We start from the raw sequence: 22,686 nt of genomic DNA, 5'->3' as shown, positions 1-22,686 counted from the left end.
TAATGATGATTGGTTGATAGAAAGTATTTAATGCAAAATTAGTGTTCTCTAGAAATTATATTTGAGGAATTGAATGTTACAGGACGAGGAGTACGTGCCTGGTTGAATGTTGTCTATACCATGCTATATATTAATAATAGTACCTCCTTTGGCCATAAATACTTGTCATTTTTTTGTAATATCCGATTAAACATATAAAGGTCTAATTGTCAATAACTCTAAAAAATTATAGTTTGCAAAATAACACACACAGATATGGGTTGCTAGGTTGGTCTTAGAATATACTTCTATGATCTCATTAAATTTATTAATACATTCTAGGACAAAACAATGTTCAAATCATGCATTTAATTTTATTAAGAAATGTCAAATATCAGATGCCAGTTGGAGTAGCAATTAACGGTGTAGACGTAGCCTTGTTAGATAAGCAAAACTTTATAAGGGCATCTTCATTAGTTCCTAAAAAATCACTTAGTAAATTAATGAGTTTTTCAAGTAGCTAAAAAAGTTGAGTGCATATTCGTTGGTTGCTCCAACAGTTTCCAAAACCTCACACTTAAAATGTAGATGACAATTTTACATCTTGAATCTTGAACTATTTTAAATTACACCAACCATTTTTTATGCTTAATTTCTCTCCTATACATTTGCATTGGAAACTCAATCTTTCTCCTTATTTGTCATTTCCATCCGCAGACTGATCGACCCATACGAGCGTATATTTCTACGTGGTTGGGTCCATTTCCCAAGTGCAGAAAGATTGGGATACACGAGTTCACATAGACAGTTGTTGGGGAGTAATTTTTTTTAATCTTGCAAAAAAGAGTGAGTTTTAGAAATTCTTGGAGATCCTCGAAGCTACACCCTCCATCCCAAATTGTAAGTCATTCCAAAAATTTTGGAGAGTCAAACTTTTTAAAGTTTGACCAAATTTATATGATAAAATAATAATTATTATGGTACCAACTAAATATCATTAGATTCTTCCTTAATTATATTTTCATAGTATACTCACTTTACGTTACAAATCTTAGTATTTCACTCTATAATTTTGGTAAAACTTAAATGCTTTGACTCTGCAAGATTCTGGAATGACTTACAATTTGGGATGGAGGGAGTACAACAAACCAAAAGAACCTACGAATACATATATAAGTTAGATTCATCGTGAAATATATACTACATAATTGGTATCACAAATATTGACCTTCTTTAGGACAAAACTATTCTTCTTCTCTGACAACCTTGTAGCTAGATATACCCCTCACACGAATCAAGAAAACAAAATACTATCCTTCAATGCGTATCTATACCCCCCTATACTATCGTGAAGATTACACGCGTCTAGCTGGAAAATATAGCACCACGTCATCTCTCTGTAATCTTGAACACTGCCACGATCATGCCCCGTATACAATTGCACAGTAAAAGTGGCCATGAATCAGGCCTTTGCAGCCAGACATGGAAGCAAGCCAAGGCATATCCACCCGCACGCGCGGTATGTAACGAACTTCCACAAGATCGGCGGACGGATCAAATCAAACCAAACCGCTTTTGCGCCATTCGCGTCGGCGTCGGCGGCGGCGACGGCCCAGAATCCACCACCCAGCGCGCCGAGTCGTCGCCCGCCAGAACAGCCTCCACCCCCGGCCTCCCCGCGCGCGTATATAAAGATCCTACTCCTCGTCCACTGCACAACCCATCCGACCCCCGTGGACATGGCCGCCGCCGCCGCCACCGCCACCGCAAGAACCATGGCGATGGCGATGGCGCCCGTCGTCGTCCTTGCTGCCCTCCTCTGCTCGCTCTCACTCGCCGCTGGTGGCGGTGGCGACGAGGTGTCGTCGTACGTGGTGTACCTCGGCCAGCACGCGCACGGCGCGGCGCTGGGCACGCACGGCGCCGAGGAGCTCCTGGCGCTGGAGCGCGGCGCCGCCGAGAAGCACTACGACCTCCTCGCCGGCGTCGCCTTCGGCGGAGAGTACGGACCGCGCCGGCGCCGCGATCGCAACAATTTTCTTTTTCATTTTCAGTTATATATATGTACTGTAAGATTGGTTGATCGATGAGATGCGCAATGCAATGCAGCAAGGAGAAGGCGCGGGAGGCGATCTTCTACTCGTACACCAAGCACATCAACGGCTTCGCCGCCAACCTCGACGCCGCCGCCGCCGCCGAGATCGCCAGTGAGCCCGCTTCCGCTTCTTCGCGGCGTCCATCCTCCGGCGACCGCTTTGTGGTAACACTGACTAATATAATTATTTTCCCTGCGAATTAATCTCTTTGTTATCCTTTGACCAGGGCAACCCGGCGTGATCTCCGTGTTCCCCAACCGTGGCCGCAAGCTGCACACGACCCGGTCATGGCAGTTCCTCGGCCTCGCCGGTCCCGGCGGCGTCCCCCGCGGCACGGTGTGGCGGAAGGCCAAGTTCGGCGCCGACACCATCATCGGCAACTTCGACACAGGTGCGCGCGCCGATCGCCATTGCCGCAGTTTGCCCCCGTCGCTTCGGTGCTCCCTCCCTCCCTCCTCGCTCTGCCGCAGCCATCGTTTTCGAAGCAGCAGTTGGCGATAAGATGCTGTACCAGCCGATTCGCCAAACAAAAACGGCTTTCTTTATTAACTTAATTAACTACTAATTTTTCCGTCAAACAGGAAGACCATCTCTCTCCTTAATCCTTCAAAAAGAAAACACACACCTTTTTTACGCCTTTCTGCTGTCAATTCTTTCCTGTTTGATTTGATCATGATATATACAGTTGAGAGTTGACTTGATTTTGACTCAAACTCAATCATCAGGAGTATGTAGTGGTAGAAAACTGGAGTGCTGCCAAAAAGAGGTTTTAATCTTTTTGTTTGCTACTAGGGGTAAACAGTTGTTTTTCTTGGGCTGGCTATTACGTACGTATTTGTGTTTTTTTGGAAACTGAACTTTACAAAATTTGAGAGCAGCATAGTCATAGGGTGGTTGAACAGCATTATATTTTGAAGGTTGCATATTAATAGAAAAAAAGTGGTTGAGAAATTGACCAAAAAATCGGAGTTAATTGTCGTCGACTGGTACGTTGAGCATACAGTTCAGCAAAGAAATAAAATTCCACCTGTCCAGTATTTCTACCAACACGTCTAGGTCAGTCTCAGTGGGTATCTAGAATATCGGCTCTTATCAGCTGTCAGAACAATGACATTGCTAGCATCTCTATCCATATGATTTAGCGCCTAAACTTTTGTGTTGATCATCTTATCATACTGAGATGCACATGTCCATTCTGAATAATTAAGAACCATGGAGCAACTCATCCACAGTGTTTTTGCTGCTGAGTTCGCCCATCAATCAAGTAGCAAATCGACAGGCCCAGTTCGTCAGTAAAAAAAGGCACAGGACCATCCGGCCGGCAGGGTGATGTGTGCATTCCTCCTAACTTTCTCTGCATGCTGTTTGCTCTGGGGTCCTTTAGGCGCTGCTTGTTAGATTCAGATGCAGCCAAGGCCTTGGTGGACATCTAATAAAGAGTGTTCTGCTGCATGCCTGTGTTCAAAATACCTGAATTCTCTCCTCACTTTGACCTGAATTACATATATATATAATGTCGTTTTTGTACCATGTGATATATCATATATCTATGTGGAATTTAGCATGCTTTTGATGTCTCACTGTGTGTGTGTGCTTTTGTGATGCAAAGGTGTGTGGCCGGAATCTGAGAGCTTTAGGGATGATGGTCTGGGGCCAGTCCCATCCCATTGGAAAGGAGCCTGCGACAAAGGCCAAGATGATAAGTTCCATTGCAACAGGTAATTATTAAGACATAGTTAGTGGTATGTATTTACTATAATTCCGCATGTTCGTGGGAAAAGGTTTACTGCTTTGACTGCGAAATAAGTACCTTTTGGATTGTTGTTTGACAAACCTTTAAAACTCTGACCATAAATGTCTTCAAAAACATATAGCAGATTGAAAGATTGATTCACTATGAAAAATATTCTACTAATTACACTTTTCATCAAAGTCTTCTACATTTATAGATATATTGTTATTCATGAAAACATTACATTGGAGACATGCAAGTCCAACTTTTTATTATCTTTCAAGAAGTCTTGAGTGTTGTGTAGAAACTCTGCTCCGATCCATACTTGGAGCACATCCCGCGTATGTGATTCCAAAAGGTTGAGTTGCTTGGTTTGGTATGGTGTAGCACTACGAGTAGTATTGATGGGGTTGATTGAGTTGAGTGTGTGTGAGACCACCACCAGTGGATGCCTTAGATCAAGCGGCACTGATCATCATGGGCATCCATCCATGCATCATGATTGAGCTTGATCCCACTCAACAGTGCTACGACGTCGATTGATGGCGTGTCTCAACTGTAGATTAAAGAGACTTTTCAAAGATTCTCAGCTTGAAAAATAAAAAGGAAACCAGTATTGTCCTGAAATAAAATGCAGTAGGCTCAATCAAAAAAAATCCAAATGTGGAAGATATCTTCATGAGCATTCTAGAAACTGAAATAAAAATAGTGAATATGTGAAAGGTAATCTAATTGCTCTGCATATACTGAGCAGGCAAAACATACATTCTTGTTGCTCAAATTTTCCCTAGATATCCCGTAGTACTTTAAAGAGAAACCTATAAGGAGGCAATGCCAGCATCGTCATCAACCACTGTACGACATACAGGGACATCATTGTGAACTTTAGAGAAGATGGGGTTGGATTTTATTCTCAGCCTTTTCTTTGCTTTTTTTCTGAACGTAGGCAGATCTGAACGTAGTAGTCAAATTTCTAGTGTCACTTTAAATGAATAGTGCGTTCTCACTTCCAGAGTGGACAGGGCATTTCAGCAAGCGTCATGTCCTGATTATTAAGTAGTTGTCTGCCATTCCCGATGCATCTTCCGCTAAACAGTCAGCCTATGAGCAGTAGCAAGACAAGATCTAACTGAAGCAAAAACGATGCCACTAGTTAAAACTTTTGTCAACCTGCAATGTTCTGCATTAATTTTACTGTAATGTAACCCCAAAAGTTTATGATTTCAAGTGTTTCATACCGCCCATAATGCTGAATTTGGATAGAAAGCTATTTTTTTTTTGCGGTAAATATGTAATGAAATCTTGTTTAGGTAGATCGAGTTCTTCATGTTCTGATCGCCGCCTTTTTTGATTCCGGCCGGCGTGCGTGTGTGTGCGTGCAGGAAGCTGATCGGCGCGCGCTACTTCAACAAGGGGTACGCGGCGGCGTCGGGCGTGCTGAACGCGTCGACGAACACTCCGCGCGACCCGGGCGGGCACGGCACGCACACGCTGTCGACGGCGGGCGGGTCGCCGGTGCCCGGCGCGTCGGTGTTCGGGTTCGGCAACGACACGGCGTCGGGCGGGTCCCCGCGCGCGCGCGTGGCGGCGTACCGCGTGTGCTACCCGCCCGTGAACGGCAGCGAGTGCTTCGACGCCGACATCCTGGCGGCGTTCGACGCGGCCATCCACGACGGCGTGCACGTGCTGTCGCTCTCCCTGGGCGGCGACCCCTCGGACTACTTCGACGACGGCATCGCCATCGGGGCCTTCCACGCCGTCCGCCGCGGCATCTCCGTCGTCTGCTCCGCGGGCAACTCCGGCCCGGCCCTCGGCACCGCCTCCAACCTCGCGCCATGGCTCTTCACCTCGGGCGCCAGCACCATGGACCGCGAGTTCCCGTCCTACATCGTCTACGACCGCACCAAAAAGGCCAAGGCATGTTCCTCTTCCTCCTCGTCAGAATCTCCTCTCAAAGATCAAGGCATGCACGCACGCACGCCGCCTCACGCTAGCTCACCAGAATCATTTCTTGCAAGTTTATAGATAGATTTCGTTGGTAGTTTTGCTTATGATATATGGAATCGATCGGCGTCCATGCAGGGGCAGAGCCTGTCGATCACGACGCTGCCGGAGAAGACGTCGTACCCGTTGATCGATTCGGTGAAGGCTGCAGCTGCCAATGCAAGCACTAAGGACGCGTACGTGACTGACAGTCTCCAAATATGATCACACCAGTGATGATGATGATAGTATTGCTGATGTTTTTTTTTATTGATGTAGTACTAATTGTGATGATTAATGGTGTGCAGGCAGCTGTGCATGATCGGGGCGCTGGACCCGGCGAAGGTGAAGGGCAAGATCGTGGTGTGCCTGCGCGGGATCAACCCACGGGTGGCCAAGGGCGAGGCGGTGAAGCAGGCCGGCGGCGTCGGGATGGTGCTCGCCAACGACGTGACCACCGGCAACGAGATCATCGCCGACGCGCACGTGCTCCCGGCCACGCAAATCAAGTACAGCGACGGCCTGCACCTCTACTCCTACCTCAACTCCACCAAGTAAGCAGCCGTCGTTTCATCCTCAAAATCAAGTTTCTTTTTTTTTTGTGAGGGAGGAGGGCATTGACACTGTTGCTGCTGTCATGTCAACCTGCCAGGAATCCGGCCGGCTTCATCACTAAGCCAGCGACTGTCCTTGGAACGAAGCCGGCGCCGTTCATGGCCGCCTTCTCGTCGCAGGGGCCCAACACCATCACTCCAGAGATCCTCAAGGTTCTTGACTGACCGAGATCCATCCTTGAACGAAGCTCGATCTCCTGCGGCGGCGGCGGCCGGCATGACCGATGTTTTTTTTCTCATGTGTTGTTGCTGCAGCCCGACATCACGGCGCCCGGAGTGAGCGTGATCGCCGCGTGGACGCGCGCCAACTCGCCCACGGACCTCGCCTTCGACCCGCGGCGCGTGGCCTTCAACTCGCAGTCCGGCACGTCCATGTCGTGCCCGCACGTCTCCGGCGTCGTCGGCCTCCTCCGCACGGTCCACCCGCAATGGAGCCCCGCCGCCATCAAGTCGGCCATCATGACCACAGGTAATTAAGCCGCCGCCACACCGCGCCGGCGCCGACCGCCGACCGCCATTTCGCCATGGACGCTGACCGCCGCGCGCCGTTTCGCATGATCACGCAGCGATTGAGATGGACAACAAGGGAGAGCTCATCCTGAACTCGTCGTCCCGGTCGTCGAGCCCCTTCGGCTACGGCGCCGGCCACATCTACCCCACCCGCGCCCTGAACCCGGGCCTCGTCTACGACCTCGGCGACAAGGACTACCTCGACTTCCTCTGCGCGCTCAAGTACAACGCCACGGTGATGGCCATGTTCAACGGCGCTCCCTACACCTGCCCGACCGGCGAGGCGCCGCACCGCATCTCGGACCTCAACTACCCGTCCATCACCGTCGTCAACGTCACCTCGGCGGGCGCCACGGCGCGGCGCAGGGTCAAGAACGTCGCCAAGCCCAGCACGTACAGGGCGTTCGTCGTCGAGCCCGCCGGCGTCTCCGTGGTGGTGAACCCGTCGGTGCTCAAGTTCAGCGCCAAGGGGGAGGAGAAGGGGTTCGAGGTGCAGTTCAAGGTGAAGGACGCCGCGCTCGCCAAGGGCTACTCGTTCGGAGCGCTCGCCTGGACCAACGGGGTTCATTTCGTGAGGAGCCCTCTTGTGGTCAAGGCGGCTTGATGAGCGCCATGGTGTAGGGTTTTAATTAGGAAGGGAAGCAGGTGTAGAGAGGATGCATTAGTTTGGTGATTTGTGAAAACTGAGGCTGGGACGAACTTGGCCTCTGATTCGATAAATTATTATATAATATATATTGAACTCTCGCTGGTTAACAAACTAGTAAAAAGCCCTTCTGGGCTCAGAAAGGGTAAACATTCAACTTAATTTGATTTTTTTTATAAGTTTCTCAGAACTTTAAACAGACAAATCAAACTTTTGACTTTAAGCTTTCCACTTTGTAAACCAACTTTTGGACTCAGAAATGGTACACATTCAACTTAATTTAATTTTTTTTATATAAGTTTCTCAGAATTTCAAACACTAAGTTGGACCCAGATCAGAAAAGGTACACACTCAACTTAACTTATTTTTTTATAAGTTCCTTGGAATTTCAAACACTAAGGGTTTGTTTAGTTTCTGGCAAAACAAAATTAGGTTTTGGCCTACCATCTGTGGAATGAAACTAAACATCATCTAGTTTTTTTGGCAAAATGGTTTCTATTTTGTATTTTAGATTTTGGCCTTGGGAGCCAAAAAAACCTAAAAAAGCAACTTTATGTATTTTGGACCCTGAAAATTTTGGCATTTTTTATAGAATAAACGCAGCCATGAAAATTTTGGTATTTTATATTTTATCATTTCAAAGTACTTAGTATTTTGTATTTTGCATTCCATGGAAAACTAAATAAACGAATCATACTTTTGACTCTGAATTTTAAGCTTTCCACTTTGTAAGCGAACTTTATTTAACTAGTTAAACTTCTCACTATCGTACACTCTCCATTCATCATTCAAAACTGATGGTCACAGTAGATGTGGTTTAAATTTGATCGGCGCAGTAGATGTGGTTTGTCTTTTTTTTCTTTTCTACTAGTTCTTTCTCACTTAAAGCCCCAAAACTGCCAGTTTAATAAGAGGAGAAATCTTCACAGCTTTGTCTTCATTCAGGTGTCTATTAGTCTATGTATCAGGTACAGAGCCAGTTTAATAAGAGGAGAAATCGTTACAGTTTTGTCTGCATTCACGTGTCTACAAAGTCTATATATCAGGTACAGAAAAGTGTTTGTTCTCAGAAACAAGAGAATATGAAGGATCTCTAAAAGTAAGCCCTTTAACTGGCCAAACAATGTCCTAGTTCTTTAATCACTTAAATATCAAATATTCAACCCTGGAAAGGGTTGAGCAAACAGAAAGCCAGAAACGGCTGCTCTCACGAGTCTAACCACCAAACAAGAATGCAGCAGCTTGCTCCTCATTCCCGTTGAACAGCTTGAGCGCTTGTATTACAGATGCCCTGTCAAAACCAAGCTCCACAAGCTTCGTGACTTTCGCTTCAAAATCCCCTCCCTGCTAAGAGTATCAGAGACAATTAGGATAAAACGTAATTCATTAGGACACAAATATGACCATCGTAAATATGATATAGAAAGGTGTTTTTTAACTTCACCTGTGGAGGGTTTGCAACTGGAGCTCCTGCGAGTAAAATGAATGATAGTGGTTTTGAAGTTAGTTCACGGTTACTGGTTTTAAATTAGCTCGCAGTTATCAGAAAATTACAAGTGCATGAGAAGCAATAATAATATAGTGAAAAAAAAGCAGTAACCTGAAGGAGGGGTTTGTTGTGGCGGATTGGGAGTACCCTCACGTGCCCTTGATGACTCCTTAATTATTCAAAGCAAATAAGGATTGGCAAATGGTAAATACCATAGTTGAAGAAAAAATAAAGTTGCATCATGCAATGGTCAAGTTTGCTTACTCCAGTTGCTTGGCCAAGAGAGGATAACTTAGACAATTTCTCTTCATCATGTATGTGTGCAGGGATGTCTTTCTCTGAAGATACAATGGTAGATTGATTGGTGAATTCATTACAAATTCAAAATGTGAATAGCCAGATCAATGTACGAAACTTAAAGAATATATATATATATCTAACATTCTAGCCTTCTCAAGAACTAACAGGTGGCCAATAATAATCCGCTGACCTTGTAAGAAGGGCACTGAAACCTCACCACCTCCCACTCTGAGAACATTGTCCTTTAGGTCAATCATGCACTGCATAGGACCATGAAAAGCATGAGGCCAAATCATGTCAGATGCATGACCTGGTCCAAAAATTACCCATGCAACTACCTGATGTTTCCGCAGCATATCAAGCCCGAATAGGAATTCCATATTCGGGGCATCCAATACAGTGAAAGAGCAATGATAGAATTGATGCCCAATCTGCCAAATCTGAGCTGTTAGTCAATGCATATATTGAACTAAATTGTATGATAATGTATCAAGAATTCATAAACATCAAGTTAAAGAATGTTTATTCCAAGGAGTTTTCACATGGCTTCTACAAAATATGGGAGTTTGTCTTTCTTCAACCATCTCAAGTAAAAAATAATAATTTATTTTTTCTTCTCGTCAGATGGATTTGGTAACAACACTCTTCAAATTGCATATATACTGCAGCCCTCAAATGAAATTTTGTAAAACCAGTGATACCTTTATTGGGGCCACATGTATTCTTCCCAGTATCTCTGATTGACCAACTCCAACAGCAACCCCTCGGAACCGCTGATCAAGAAGCCTCAGCAACCTGCACAATGCATTACAGTATTTGATGTATCTTACATACTCCAAGCTGAATATTTCAGTTTACTGTAAAGTTTGCCCACTCCTTCCACCCCAAATAAAAAAAACTTGTAGAGTTGTCCTAAGTCGAACTATTTATAGTTTGACTAAATTTATAGAAAAGTGCACCGATATTTATGACACCAAATTAGGATCACTAGATACATCATGAAATATATTTCCACAATGTACTTATTTGGTGTCACATACCCTTTCCTATGAAGTTGGTAAAACATAAGATAGTTTGGCTAAGGGCGATTCTAGGAATTGATTTACTTTGGGACAGAGGGAGTATACTTGATAAACTAAGATTGCTACCTAATATTACTGTTCTCCATGCTGAAAAAACACAAAAATCATGGTGCTGCAAATATAAAACCTAAACAGCTCAAACCAACTAAATTCTAATCATACCCGCAACGTTCAGCGCAACTTTTTGATATGATAGTTGATTGTGCCCCGCTGTCAACAAAAGCCTGCAGATGAAAGAAGAGTTAAGAAAACCTAACCAAAACAATCAGCAGGAAGCAATCAAATATTGTGTAAAGTGCGATTATTGATATATCCTAGTAATACAGGTTCGTAAAGAGAAGACCTAACAAGCAAAAGTTAATATCATGATTAACGTTTTATATAGTTGATTGACACATAATCCTATCAGTTATATGAACACCAAATTCAATAGAAGTAACCAGCAAAGTATATACTAGTTTTCTTACATTTAAAATCTCATACAAAAACAATGTTCTAAGAACAGTGGGACTCAACTGATTACAGGCAAATATATGAATGAAACAGTTTAATACCTTCAAAGGTACACCATTGACCTCCATATCCACATATAGCATTACCTGGCACAACAACAAAAAATTTCAATGATTAATAAATACTACAGATACTAAAACATTTGAGTAGGAGAATACTCTTTCAGGAGAATTAACACAATAAGAGGAAGATCCTGAGAGTAGAACACACCACTCGGGCAAATGATTCAGGATTATGCTCTAATGCAGCCTCCCAATTTTCATCTATGCCTTTCTGAAATATTGAAAGATTAGCAACAATATCAAATATTTGATCGAAAAAATTTGAACAGGTGGATGAGGAAGATAAAATAAATTAAAGGCAAGATTTGAGACAGAATAAAGCTTTTTGCATGCTCAAAACAGTATATATAAAACAAAATCTTGTGATACCAATTCATGAATCTATCTTGTGATACAAATTCATGAATCTAGCACAAGTAAGATGCATAATGAAAGCTGCTTTTCCTGTAAGAACCTTCCAGCGCTACATCCCATTAGCATGAGGATTTGTTGTTGTTTTTTTTTGGGTGCATGTTCAAGCCTCCTTAACACAGTAGATGTTCATGTAGTGATGTCCATCATGTCATTTTACCAGTGATATATGAAAGAAAAGAAATGTTGCCATAAGTAACATTTGCTATTCTGAGAAAAGTAATGCCTACCTGCCGGATTGCAGCTTCAATTTTCTTCTGAGCTTCTACATCAAAAGGATCAGCATACAATAAAGCCTGCAAAAAAAAGGCAAATGTATTAGCTATGTGACCACACTGTCATTTAACAGGTTGGCAATGCAACAGAGTGGACATGAAAAAAACAAGCCGCAAAACATTGATATGTTTCTCATAGAACTTGCAAAGATGTTTTTTTAATGAAGTAATATAGGAAGCAGCAAGGTGATACTTTTAAAAAAGAAAATGCATGTAGTGATTCAACGATTTTCATGTGAACCAATGAAGATTAAAATCAGAAGTGATCTATACTACTCTGTAAGCAGTCAATGCATGACAAATCAGCAATCCCATATTTATTTGACATGATCTCTTGCTGAGCAAATAAAATTGAACAGAGAGATTCTCACAAGCTCTTCTTCTTGTTTACGTTTCAGTTCCGTTTTCTGTTGGTGGCGGGACCGCAGGATATTCTGTAGCTCATTGGTGTCATCTCCAAGAATAGCTTGTGCTAGTTGAGGATCATTCTGCAAATCAAGGAAACATTGTTCTAGAAGAGCATGTAGTTGGCAACTAACACAACTTGGTGAATAAATGAGGCCACAAGAAAAGTTTACCTGAAGGAGCTGTGCCATAAGATGTGAATCACCTCGAATATGTTGTTGAAAAGCTTGAGGGTTCACAGCAGTTCCATCAGCAGGATTTATCCTTAAAGTATCCTGAGATGACCTGAGAGTTTCAGCCAAAACAATTAATTAGGAGGAAATTGGTGCTTTGGTGGTACCTTAATTCTCAAGATTAGTAGTTAAACTAAGAAAAGGTCCTTGTACGTCTTTCGATATGGTGCTAATTCAAAGTTTTCCAAGAAATCAAAGTAAAGTATTGGTACTTTTGCAGCATTTGATTCTTAAGGATTAGTTAAGAGGAATAATATAAAAGCAAATGCATCTTTTTTATACAAGACAGACTCTAGGTTTTGATCAAGATGTCCTAAAGGCAAACTAACAGCTAAAGAAAGACAAACCATCTAGACACCAAAAAGGAAAAAAGAAATAATTTAGTTGTAACAATCTAAACCCTTATATTGTGCAAGAAACCAATAGACAACTTTACGTAATGTAACACCTGGTACAGCCACCAAGCACTACATCGTTCATGAGCAACATGACAGGAACTGAGTTCAATTTGTCAAGAACATCTCATATAAGAGGCACATGTCAATTTATCTCCTTTATATACACTAGAAAGGACAGCAAGAGCACCTTTCACTGGTGGGAAGCATCATGACAAGGTCGCCATCCCGGACCCCAATGGCGCTGAGCTTCTCCACATTCTGTATTTCCTTCCCATTGAAGTGAAGCAGCTGCTGCTGCAACGGTACTCGAGTCTGGCCACACACACACACACACACACACACACACACAAAACAAGCAATGTGAGATCAAAGCAGTAGCAGCAAAGCTTCAGAGAGGAAGCTCAATTGAGAGTTTGACATCCTAGGCCCTGCTCACCTCCACCTCGAGAAGCGCCTTGAGATTTTCCACCTGCAAGCACGCAAGACGCACGATTTAGCAAAAAGAGAAAAAAAAAAATTGCAGCTTTTGCATCCCAGCTCATTGTAGCTCCACGACGCGGAATTCAGCGCTACGAAGGGGATCGGACGGACGGATAACTTGGTACCCAGACCACCCCCACCAGAATTAGCAAGGAAAAGATCCCCGCCAAGCACGAGAAATCACGCTGTATAATGACCCAATTGCGAATCAGATAGGTTAAAGCACGCCTTACTCCCTCCCAATTCCAGATTCCCAGCTCTCGTCGCCGATTCATCACCCCAATCAGCGAAACAGAGCAGCCTTAACTAGCATAGATTGAGATTGAGATTGGGGTGGAGATGGTGGAGGGGCGGCGGGCTTACGGATTCGTCGGGGTCGACGTCGAGGGTGAGGATCTGCTCGTCGACGGTCATCACCGTGATCTTCATCTCGCCGCCACCGGTTGGAATCGAGCTCGGCGGTTGGAACCCAACTCGCGGTGTGAGGGGGAGAGACGCAGTGGGGGAGGGAGGCGGCTTTGAGTCCACGGTGTCAATCAGTTTTGGGCTTTTTGGCTGCTTGACCGCTCCAGCCTCCAGTGGGGTTTGTTTGCTTGGAGAGTTGGCAAGAATCCGTCCGGAACATCAATTTATCCTAGTGACTCGTTAATCCCAAAAGAGGTTTAAGACCCACCAGCAGGCTAACTCGCGTACGAGTCGGAATTGGAGAAAGAATCCTTACTCCCAAGTTCTATATAGTCCAGCACTCCAGCCCCCTCACAAGTCCCAATCCCAACACGGGCACCATACCCAGTCGGTCGATCAAATCAAATCAACGAAAGGGCCAAAAGCGTCTTGTTGGTGTTCGTTGGGTTTTTTCTTGCGATAAAAGACCAAACTCGTATCGTGATATATATATATATAGATTATATTAAAAAAGATAAAAGAAAAAGAAAAACACTGCCCATTCTAAACCTGCCTGATCAGGCCCGTGACCCATCGGCCCATTTCTATTTTGTAGCACTAGCACCATATCTTCCGTGGCCCATCCATCCAATTCCCTTCCCACCCGTGTGCCTACAGAGAGGGACGACAGGAATACCTGCCGCCGCCGCCGCCGCCGATAGATCATAGACGTATGGGGAAGCGAGCTGCTGAAGCCTGCCAGCACCCCCAGGTCTCGCAGCGGCCGCGGAGGAGAAGAAAGAAGACGCCCGACGATGCGGCATCGGCGTCAGGTCTTCGCTCCTCCGGCACCACCACCAGCCGGACCCGGCTCCGGCAGACGCCCGACGATGCGGCGGCAGGCCTTAGCTCCTGCAGCGCCAAATCCCAAGCCGAGCAAGAACCTGATGCCGCCGCCCCGCACCGAGCAAGCAACCAAGCCCAGCGACGGCCGAGGCGGGGGAAGAAGCCAAACACCGCGCGTGGGCTTCGTCTTCGTCGTGCCGTCTCCGCATCCTGGGCCGCCAAGCGGTCGCGTACGGTTAGGTTCGGTTCCGGTGCGGCCCTCGGCAGCTCCAGGTGGAGGGACTGGGCGGGGCTCGACGAGGGTCCAGCCGGCCTGATCGCCGACCGCGTCCTCGCCAACGACGACGTGGCGGACTACGTCCGCTTCCGAGCCGTGTGCGTCCCGTGGCGGCGATGCTGCGCGGATCCGCGCGCGCGCGGCGTGCTCGATGACCCGCGCCTCTACCCGCGGCAGTGGATCATGCTCCGCGACGACTACGAGCAGGAGCAGCTCGCGACCGCCGCCGCTCGACACGGAATCCGTCGCCGGTTCCTGAACACCCGCACCGGCCAGTGCGTCCAGGTGGACGTTCCGGAGCTCCGCGACCACGGTGTGCTCCGAGCCACCGCCGACGGTCTCCTCTTCCTGCATTGCAAGACCAGCAAGGCTGTCCGCCTGCTGAACCCGCTGACGCGGCAGACGGCCGAGCTCCCGCCGTCCACGGCCGCGGCGGGCTTCGTGGAGTGCCCGCCGTGCTGCGCGGGCCTCGTGGATCACCGCACCGTCTACCTCTACTACTACAGGAGAATGGCCATTGCTCGGCCCGGAGACGACCGCTGGGTGCTGCTCGACACGGGGCCACAGCTGATGATCAGGTCTACGGTATTCTTCGCTGGCCAATTATACGGCGTCACCGCCGGTGGTGTCCTCGTGACGGTGGACATGGCCGGAGGCGGAGGTCCCCGTCTGGTGGTGGCAGCCGAGGGGCCCAAGCCGTTTACGTTTAGCTCGATGATGATGGACACCGTGCACCTGGTGGATAATGGTGATGGGGATCTCCGGCTCGTGCACCGTATGCTACGCCAGGTCCGAGGTTGCGACGATCACTACACTTATAGGAGGATGTATAGGGTGTACAGGGTTAACTTGAGCACAGGGAAGACGACGCTCCGTGACCGTCGCAACCTGGGAGGTCGTGCCATCTTCATTGACCGTTACGGTTGGCCGGGTGGGCTCTCGGTGTCCCCTCGGGTGTTTCCATTCCTCAGCGCAGATACAATCTACCTGGGTAAAGTTGATTTTGCTCTTAAGGGCATATGTCCTCACTCTTCCACCTATTGAATTCGCTTTGAAAAGTGTGCAAACACACATCTCAATGCGAAACTGCTTTGAGATGTGTGTTTGCACACTTCTCAATGCGAATTCGAAGAGTGAGGGCATGTGCCCTTAAGGCATGCATTGTGACGAGAGACATGACTGCCACCGTGCCACGAGCAGATTGGTGCTTATCATGTCAGAGATGGAAGCATTGAACCATCTTGTCAGTGGTTCAGATTATTAGCACATTCCTTGAGCATTGCCGATAGCCTAATTGCTTATGTAAGCGGCTAAGCTAGTTAGAAGCCTGCCTTTTTGTCTTATCTTGTACTTATAATTAAGTAAAATAAAATAATGAGCGTCTGAGTGTGTTATCAGTTTAGCTTCACCTCATGTATGGATGAGAGGGAAATGAGAGAGCGTTGTGAAAAGCTATTTTTTAGCTTCATCTCTTTCCAATCCTCTGTGAAAGCATATAAAAGAAGAGCATCACCCCATGAGCTGTTTTGAAACATGGTGTTTGGCAAAAAGAAAAGACTCACAATAACTCATGAAACTGTTCTAAACATGCACTAAAAGAATAGAGATATAAAATAGAGGAAAAGAATAGGAAAGGAATATATGTTTAAAATATTGGAAAACACAATTGCTTGTATAGGAACAAGTGTTTGGAATATAGGAATTTTACCTCTACAATCACAAGATTCACCCCAGCAGGGGAGAAGGGCCACGTCATCTCAAAATTGCTTAGCCACTCATTCTCCTTCCAAATTTTTCCCTTCATATACGACCACAATGTGCTGCATTTAAAAACATGTCGTCTTCTTCTCTTCTCGATGCTTCTTCTTGCCTCCTCCGCCTCTCCCTAGTCTGACCTTGGCCCATCACCCCTCCCCTCTCCCTCTCCCTTTGTCTAAATCTACCATCGTACCGTGGCGCGCGGCGCAGGGAGGCATGGCCTTGCAGGCTAGTCGTCCTCATCTTTCTCCCCCCCCTCTCTCTCCAGCTGTCCTCATCTTTCCACATTTAGTTTATCTGATTACTATTGTTTTTGTAATGTTTGCTCTTCCGTCTTTTGAGATATCTAGAACATGTAATAGTGTATCTTAGCTTAGTGAATTGCTTGCAAGGTCTTTGGTCTAGCTTGCCTAATTTCTAGGTAGTCTTTTGTTGGTCAGGTCCTGGTCTTGTTTATTAGAACCACCCCCACCCTTTCCTTCTCAGTTAGGGTGGGTGGATATGGTGGTGTTTCATTCGGTGAGTTGGGTTCCTTTCTAAATCCATCTCGTCTTGTATTCCTCTACCTTAATGAAATGATACATAGCTTAATTTGTGTTGGGAATTTAACTTCATCATAAAAAGCAACCCCAAACTTTTGAGTCAGAACTTCAAAATTCATTTTCTAACTTTCATAACAAAGTTTGCTTGTAGGAATGTTAACATGACGAAGATGAAAAGATTGGCTTCGCCTTAATTCGACTTCGCTAAAATATTTCTTCTTCGCCTCCAGCAAATCAGCAAACAAAACAAGACAAAGATGAAGACAAGAAGTTGGCTTCACACACTGATTGAGAGCAAAAGTCAACTAAGTCAAGAGTTATTTGGAAACTTGATGAGCAAAACTGAAGAATTGAAGACTTAGATGTAGCAAAAAACCACTTCACCCTTACCTGTAAAAAAGTTGTAATCATTTATGTCAAGGGCAAAACAGTTATTTAGTGTAAAATGTGAAGGTCAGGGCCCTATAAATACCCCACCGACATGTATAGTAAACTCAACTTTTGGTGTTTGTGTGATTATTTAAGTTACTTGAAACTTCCACTTTGAGAACTTTAGCACTTCTAGTCAAGCACATTTTGTAGGTTCAAGTTCTATTTTGAATTGAGTTCTTTTTCATCCCTCAACTGTTAGGGTGGCATAAGTTTAGTCCCTCATCTCTAAATCCAGAGAGGCAGTAATCATTCATCACTCACCTATTCAAACCATTGAAAATTCATCCCACAACCCATTTCACAGTGTTTTTGCACACTGACTGTAAATCCATGTCACCTCACTGTGTTGTCACACTTCTTCCTCCTGTTGCTTCTCTTGCAATCTTGCATATACACGTTTGCAACACATGCCCGCTCTATGACCTATTGTTGCTTTGTTCATCTGTGTACCATGATCCCCTCTTGTCTTCATCTCTCCATCTGTGCATGTCTTCATTTTTTTTGCATCACAAGAGATGCCAAGAATTGAACAAGTGTTAATCCAATTTTAAGTAGCAGTTTAGCATTATAATGGTTTTTTACATTTATCTTAGCATGTTTTTCTACACTAGGGCACTAGAGATTGTGCACTATCCTACACTGTACATTGTAGAGGCAGAGGTCCTACAATCTAGTGTTTTTTGTATGTCTAGATTTCACTGTATAGCATGGCTGGTCATGACTAGAGTAAACCAAATTAGAGCGGACATGATTAGTACAAACGTAAACTCCCACAGGGAGATCAAACCGGACTTTCCCACCTTGGTTGTGGATGCAAAAGAGGTAGTGAATGAGAGATGCTGCAACTAGATAGTGAGAGATGCAATAAGAGGAAGAAGAAGGCTCAACCTTGCTGCTTGATGTGAATAAAGAAGTTCTAGAAACGTGTTTGAATTTAGGCTATAATGATTCTACTACATGCCGTGAACTGATTAATGAGTGTGATGGTTGGTTAGAAGGTGATACTCATATTTATGATTGAGTAAAATGTAAATCAGGTTTGAGAGTGCATTTTTATCCAAAAACTTAATGAGTGGTGCATAAAGCGTCCATACTTCTTTGTTTTATGTTCATATTTATTAAAAACCCTATATTTTTTCTTTTACAAGTTTACCCTTCACGTGCAAAAGGCTCGGATCGGGTGAGGGTCGACGTAGCGCCTGGGGGCAAGCGTGGCGCGGTGGTATGTGGGTGAGCCACTATTGCAAACAGGATACATACGGACAAGGACGACGGTGTAGTGTGGGACGTGGGTGGGTGACGAGCGTGGCGAGTGGCGCATGATGCCTGTGGCGCTGAGTGCGCGCGAGCATAGCCAAGCGGAAGCATAGGTCCTGGCCGGGTGAGTGCGGTGCATGGCATGGGTCAGCCATAGCGAGCGCCACCGAGCACGAGCGGCAGCGAGCGTGACACGCATATGTGCCTGTTTCTAGAGCTCAACGTCAGGCTTCTTGAGCATGACAACGTGGTCCAACAGTGTGGTGGGGTCCAAGATGCGCCACCCTCTAGCCACATGAAGCTGTGCATCTTCCCTGGTCGTGCCACCACACCCTGATGTACTCCCTCTAGCTCTTCCACAGCGACGACGACGCGTCGATGTCGAACACAAGCTAGCTTCTTGTCACCCTTGAGGGAGAGGGACACGTCGATAAAGTCAGCATGTCGTCTAGGGCGGCGGTGGCAGTGCTCGTCGATGACACCACAGACGGAGGTCTGGATGCGTGGCACGAGAACAGCGCAGCAGCGGATGATGTTGCTAGGGTCGTACAGGTGGGCGAGCCAGGTGGTCCGACCAATTGAAGGCGCCGAGAGCTCGAACCCCTCACGCACCACGCTCTTGAGCTGCTCGGCCTCGGCGGCGCCGACGCCGGATGTGACGTCGTATCACGTGCCAAAGACGCTGCCCATGGTATTGTTGAAAGTGGTGGCCGGGGACCAAGGGGAGCCGCGGTGGTGTGGGCGCCGCAACGGGCCGGTGTTCGTGGGCGGCTGCAACGCGGTTTGTCTGGCTGATAAAACAATGTACAACTATAGAAGCAGCAAATTCGAACAAATCAAAGCTTGCGCTCACATCGGGGGGCAAAAAAAGGAACTGCCGATCCAGATGCTGGGCTGTATACCCTGAGGAAATTGTACGTGCAACAATGTTTTTAAGTTGCTGTAGTACAGTATTGTGTATCTCTTTTTCTTGCACGTAACATCTCAAAAATCGGGTTCTTAAAAGTGAAAACGAAGTTTTGCGCACTAGCTAGTGCACTCGATCACTGCCTTTGTGCTGTGTGAAAGAACACAGCATTGACCTTGACGCCCGAGGTCATCCAAAACCAAAAGCCGTAGCGTTTACAGCACGACGGCTGAAGCCTGTGTGTCTCTTTCGTGGAAGTCATCCATTGGTTCCTCCTCCAGAGATGTGTCTATCCTTGCGCTGCACTGTGGGAACCGTCCGCCTAGGCCTAGTCCGTCTCCAATGAAAGACTGATCTAGTTGACCGCAAGAGTGCACCTTTACCGGCCTTGTTTAGATTCCATTTTTTTTTTGAATTTTGACATTGTAGCATTTTCGGCTTTATTTAACAAATATTGTCCAAACATGTAATAACTAAGCTTAAAAGATTCGTCTCGCGAGTTACAGACAAACTGTACAATTAGTTTTTATTTTCATCTATATTTAATGCTTTATACATGTGTCGCAAGATTCGATGTGATGGGAAATTTTGAAAAGTTTTTAGTTTTTGGGGTGAACTAACACTACACCACAACACCAAGATTAGCGATGGATGATCTGACGGCAAAAGCGGTTACAGGAGCAGATGATCTGATGCTAAAAACCTATACCGATAGACTTCTACTGCCGGTAAAAATCTTTAGCGACAGACAACACCTTTAGCGACAGATCATCTGACGCTCTGAAAATATATAGCGACAGAAAATCTGTTACCAAGTTTCAGCGACAGATGGCCCATTACCAGTCATAATCCATGTATTTATAGCATCAGATCGTTCAACAGGATAATATAAATATTAAAAAATACAATGAGAAAACATGCAGGCCAGATTCAAGTTTATGGTCCATCACATACATCACATGGAGGTCAATACAAATAAACATACAATCTTGTCTTGCATAATACATCATCTAACATGGTCAGCTACCAAAAGATCATATGAATGCATACACAAGTAATACTACTAGCTTGTGTTTGACATACTAAGGTTTGTGCACACAATCATTTCTAGGAACTCAAAAACCAAAAGCAATGGACTAAAGCCTCCACCAGATTATGTGCAGAACCATTTTTCAGAAACTCAAGCCAAAGACCGCCCAATACTTTCTGAAAAGGATAACAACCATGTAATTAGTCAAGTGGAGGAAATATGTGTAGGTGTTGTGCATAATCAGCAAGTGTAGACATCCATTTTCTAGAAACTCAAGCCAAATTACAAGAGTTTTCTCCAAATACAGTTAAATAGCCATCTACTACAAATAACAGTAAGTTGTAAACTTTAATTACATATTTCAGTATAGTTTATAGTGGGTGAAGTTCTATCTTGCGTCTGAGTTATGTAGGATTATCTTTTGGGAGAACAGAATTAGAAGTACTTGTTTAAATAAATCAGCACACATAAATAAGTGATAGTGGCTCAGTTGGTTAAGTCTTCTGTCACTTTGTGACTTTTGTCAGACCATGAGCAGTACTACTAACTAGTGAATCATTTGGAAAGCAAGGGCGAGCATTTGTTGTTGTTGTGATGTTCAAAGCTAACCAGGCTACAGCATGCCTATTGGGGAGCAAATTCTCATCTTCCTCATCATACTGGCCATAGTAATCATTCTCTAAATAATTATCATATTCTTCACGTCGAGGAGAATTATGTGCCTCATTAGTGGGTCCTTTAGGTGTCGGAGTCTACACAAGAATCGAAGCAAGAAAATTCATTGGCTACTACCAGAGAATTGTATGCATATGAAGACATGAAAAGAGATAATTTAGTTTGAGTTCTTTACCGCGTACTGTCGTGAATTAGAGCCATGCTAGGACAAGACTTCAGCATTTGTCATCCTTTCCTCTTCCAATTCGGTGATGTGTTGCTCATAAGCTCTGTTCTTACTTTCAGCTTGCTGTCGAGCCCGAATTTCCATATGCATCCTTGTTGACATGAGCGCTTTGAGCCCTGGGGTACCAACCTCTTGGGGAATTGGTCCTAGACCCAAAATCCAAAATACGAACACATCCTCTTGGCTCCTTTGCCCCACACACAGCAGCATACACATTCCCTTCTTGAATTGTTCTATCCTTTAATTCTGGTTGAGCTTCAACAATGGCTTTGAGCTCACCCTACAGAATATAAATAAGTAAAGTGTAGACAATAGAACCATGTTTCTTTTTGTGGGAAACTTACAATCGTTCCTGCTGCCTCCCTTAAAGGTACTCCATTTTTTTTGTATGTGTGTTGATGTATACTTCATCTCTTCGAGGGGAGCGTCCAAGTGCTTTACCCTACAAATTGTGTAACTATTTACCAATGAAAATGCCCCAAAATAAAGTAGAAGTCATAGATAAATTATAGAACTGAGTCAATGCATTACTTGTCAATGCATTACTATAGCTACTAAAAATACACGACAAGAGAACTCACTGAACTATGGAGCAAAAGCACATATTATATATAAAAGTAGACTACAAGATAGGATTTTGTACCAGATTATAACTACGACAAGCGTGGCTAATACTTCCAGATGTATGATGAACCTTCAACTTCGCAAGATTTGCTTTACCTCTTTCAGTGCGAGCCTATGGTAGAAATCACTGAGATTTGGCATTCATAGACAAGTAATGGAAAAGAGAGATTCATATGAATTGATCCTTACTTGGCATTTAGGAGACCTCCAAAACTCAATAAGACCATTGATGTTATCATCATTTAATTTATTTTTAAGTCTTTCCTTCATTTGCTCATCTATTAATGTTTCATCAAAAAAACTTATCTTTTAAGTCCGCTTTGTGGTCCTTCCACTTCTTTGCAGCTGTATCCATAAACCATTTCTTGACAGTCTCATCCACACCATAGAACACCTAATTTGCCATTGAAAAAGAGCCACCAGATCATGTGCATTTCCTAGAATTAAAATATATATTTTTTCTGTTTTACCCCTATTTTCAAAACCTGATTTAGTGAGTAGGATTAAAATATTTTTTTTG

At 44.8% G+C, this 22,686-nt stretch overlaps 2 protein-coding genes across 2 annotated transcripts; one reads left to right on the top strand and one right to left on the bottom strand.

Annotated features, from left to right (window-relative positions):
* Window positions 1,422-7,722, top strand: LOC8071642 (subtilisin-like protease SBT5.3). Its single transcript, XM_021460602.1, has 10 exons — window positions 1,422-1,981; window positions 2,089-2,186; window positions 2,302-2,466; window positions 3,685-3,793; window positions 5,190-5,724; window positions 5,890-5,987; window positions 6,099-6,344; window positions 6,443-6,557; window positions 6,660-6,873; window positions 6,971-7,722. Exons 1-10 carry the CDS (start codon window positions 1,437-1,439, stop codon window positions 7,516-7,518), a joined length of 2,673 nt encoding a protein of 890 aa, XP_021316277.1. The 5' UTR covers window positions 1,422-1,436; the 3' UTR covers window positions 7,519-7,722.
* LOC8082906 (DNA damage-inducible protein 1) lies at window positions 8,491-13,963 on the bottom strand. The gene is made up of 16 exons (XM_002451683.2): window positions 13,572-13,963; window positions 13,165-13,197; window positions 12,916-13,040; window positions 12,271-12,382; window positions 12,064-12,180; window positions 11,648-11,713; window positions 11,155-11,217; window positions 10,986-11,030; window positions 10,594-10,655; window positions 10,051-10,144; window positions 9,688-9,780; window positions 9,540-9,609; window positions 9,314-9,387; window positions 9,161-9,218; window positions 9,005-9,030; window positions 8,491-8,904 (listed from the first exon to the last, which is right to left on the bottom strand). Exons 1-16 carry the CDS (start codon window positions 13,635-13,637, stop codon window positions 8,776-8,778), a joined length of 1,233 nt encoding a protein of 410 aa, XP_002451728.1. The 5' UTR covers window positions 13,638-13,963; the 3' UTR covers window positions 8,491-8,775.

Source organism: Sorghum bicolor, chromosome 4, assembly GCF_000003195.3.
Source record: "Sorghum bicolor cultivar BTx623 chromosome 4, Sorghum_bicolor_NCBIv3, whole genome shotgun sequence".
In the NCBI taxonomy this organism is placed as follows: Eukaryota; Viridiplantae; Streptophyta; class Magnoliopsida; order Poales; family Poaceae; genus Sorghum; species Sorghum bicolor.
Note: the sequence above shows the minus strand (reverse complement) of the source record. Positions and strands in the feature narration are given on the sequence as shown.